Below are 2,740 nucleotides of genomic sequence, written 5' to 3'. Positions count from 1 at the left end.
AAGTTATTAGGAAATCAATTTTAAAAAGGTTACCTGTGATTATTTTTCAGCAATACAACCTCCAAATTAGGACTTCCTAAATCTCTAACAGACAGACACTAAGGGAAAAAGGGTAGGGGACAGATCAGTCTCAATAGGTTCCTACATAAATACTCTCTTCTTTAAGCATCTGCTCTCTGACAGTATGAAATACAGTAGGCTGGATGGACCAATGGTGATCCAGTATGGCATATCGTATGTCCAAAATACAGCCACTTATAAGAGTTGTATAGTAGAATTTGCTCACCTGCAAGTAAAGGAGACCTCATTTCCATCACACCAACAGAAGGGCCACTTAAAGAGCGAGGCTGTGGTGTCATTGGAGCTGGTAAGTCACCCATTAAAAATCCAGGTAGGAACTGAGCACCAGCTCCTGGCTTTGGTGATGTTGGGGAACCTAGAGTCATTGGCTCAGCTCCTGTGATAATAAAACAAAGTTTAAGGTATTAAAATAATAAAATAATTATGTCTAAAAAAATTTTTTTTTAATTAAAAAAGCTGCTTGGTTAAGCTAGGGGATTAATTAAACCTTTACTTTCATAAATAGAAAGCAAGCAACTACAGTCCTATATTCTTCATGACCATAACACTCACTACCTGTTACTTTAATGGCTATCAGATTAAGGGTCTGGACACATGTAACCCTGATCCATTTAAATGCAGTTTAAACCTAAAGTAGACAGACATACAACCCTGTTGCACCAATTTAGAGCTGCCTGAAATGGGCCAATGTTATACAGACATTAAGTGCTCCATGATACAGGTCTGGTCAGTCCTCCTGGCACCCCACATTGCTGTACCTGGCCCCTTTGGTATGTAGCCAGGACTCTACTAGTTCTCTGCCGGTATGATAATGAAAGTATCGTTATGACCCTTTATAAATTTATGGAGTGTGTACACCTTGAATACTATACCCAATTCTGGTCCCCACACCTCAAAAAAGTGATAAAAGAATTAAAGACGTTCCAGAAAAGGACAACAAGTATGATTAGTGGTACAGAGGGGCTTCCACATGACAGACTAGAGAAGGGGTTGCCAGCCCCCAGCACATGCGCCAGAGCATAGTGTACAGAGGCATTTTGCTTGGCACATGCACCTCACAGAGGACAGCAGGGAAGGGGCTACAGGGCCACAATAAGAATGGGGCCCCTTGCAGCTCTCCCACCATCTGCCTGGAAGTGTGCTTGCATCCACTGACAGCAACAAGCCGAGCCAGAGCTCCAAAAAGACTGGTGTAGTTGCTTGTATCCTCCCTGCCGCAAACAGCCTGGGATCCATGACAGGCAGCAAGGGCCTACCCAGAGACCAGGCTGGCTGGCTGTGGCAGGCAGCCAGAACGGTCTTAGATCAGCTTGTTGCTGACAGTGGGTGCACATGCACCTGGGGCAGACAGTGAGCTGTAAGGGGCCCAAATCCTTGTTGCACCTAGCACTGGGGGTGTCAGATGCAAAGGGTGGGTGGGGTCTCCATGGATACAAGCCCAGGAGCTGCGAGGGGCCTGAACCTTGTTGTGGCAGTACAGCCCCAGCCCCTTTCTTGCTGTCCCTTCTGAGGTACATGTGCATTCACCACTGGCAATGAGCCAGGCCAGAACTGCATGGACCTTGGTGCAGCCGCTTACAGGCTCCTGCCTGACTGCTACAGCTGGCCTAGGGCCTGAGTAGGCCCTTGCTGCCCACCACGGAGCCAGGATTGCTCACAGCAGGCTGTGGAGAGGCTGCAAGCAGCTGCACTGGGGTTTGCTGAGCCATGGCCCAGCTCATTGCCAGGCAGGTGACACACGCATCAGGACTGACAGCAGGAAAGAGGCCAGAGCTGCGCTGCCACAATAAGGACCAGATCCCTCACAGTTCCCAGGCTTGTCTCCAGGTAAACCCCACCCACCCTTTCTATCTGGCACCCCCAGCAGTGGGTGCAAGACAGACCGATTGGATCCCCCTCTTGCCGCTCCAACTGCTCAACAAAACTACTTCAGTGGAGCTCAAGCCCAAATAACTGCCTACCCCTGAGCTAACCCTAATCAATTTAGAAAAGAAAAGCTTGAGGGGGAACACGGTAAGGGCTTACAAATGACTAAATGATGAAGAGAAAGTAAATAGGGACTTATTTACTCTCTCACACAACACGAGAACTTAGGGGGTCACAAAATGAAACTAGTAAACAGTAATTTTAAAACAATCAAAAGTAAGTTTTTATTTGCACAGCATTTAATTCAAGTACAGGCATCTCTGCCACGACAGCTTGCAGAATGTGACAGTTTAGGTAGAATCAAAAAGGGACTGGACAAATTCTTGGAGGAAAGAGGCATGGGAGTGAAGGGCACGGCTTCCGAATCACAACTCCCTAGACTTTAAATGCTGGAGACCTCAAAAAAGAGAGCAGGGGGAAAAATTGTAGTCATCCCCAGTTCACTCTCCCTTTCCCATCCGCTCTCTACCACGGGGATGCTGGGCAAGGCGGACCCGCGGGTCGACCCGGTTCTTATGCGCTGCCCATTTCTTCCCCATCCTGATGGCATTTGTGAAGGACGAAGCCCCCCGCCTCACCTCCGGAGCGCCCAGCGGGGCCGCGGCCCCCGGGCACAGGCCTGCAGCGGCCGGGCGGACTACACGCCGCGGCCCAGGCCCGTCACTTCCCTCAGCCCGAGCCCGGGACAGGCCGAAGACAGGCCGGGGCCAAGCGCGCGACAACCGCACGTGCG

At 49.7% G+C, this 2,740-nt stretch overlaps 1 protein-coding gene across 1 annotated transcript in view; it reads right to left on the bottom strand.

The window, feature by feature from the left end:
• The window catches only part of NUP35 (nucleoporin 35), a 21,292-nt gene that overhangs the window by 18,198 nt on the left and 354 nt on the right, over positions 1 to 2,740 (bottom strand). Inside the window, exon 2 of the mRNA XM_019523060.1 lies at positions 287 to 457. Coding sequence (XP_019378605.1) covers positions 287 to 457 — 171 coding nt within the window. The remainder of the gene's footprint in view (positions 1 to 286; positions 458 to 2,740) is intronic.

The sequence above is a fragment of the Gavialis gangeticus genome, unplaced genomic scaffold (assembly GCF_001723915.1).
Source record: "Gavialis gangeticus isolate Ggan-Ray unplaced genomic scaffold, GavGan_comp1, whole genome shotgun sequence".
NCBI classification, from domain to species: Eukaryota; Metazoa; Chordata; order Crocodylia; family Gavialidae; genus Gavialis; species Gavialis gangeticus.
The sequence above is the reverse complement of the archived record's forward strand: the minus strand, read 5'-3'. Positions and strand labels throughout refer to the sequence as shown.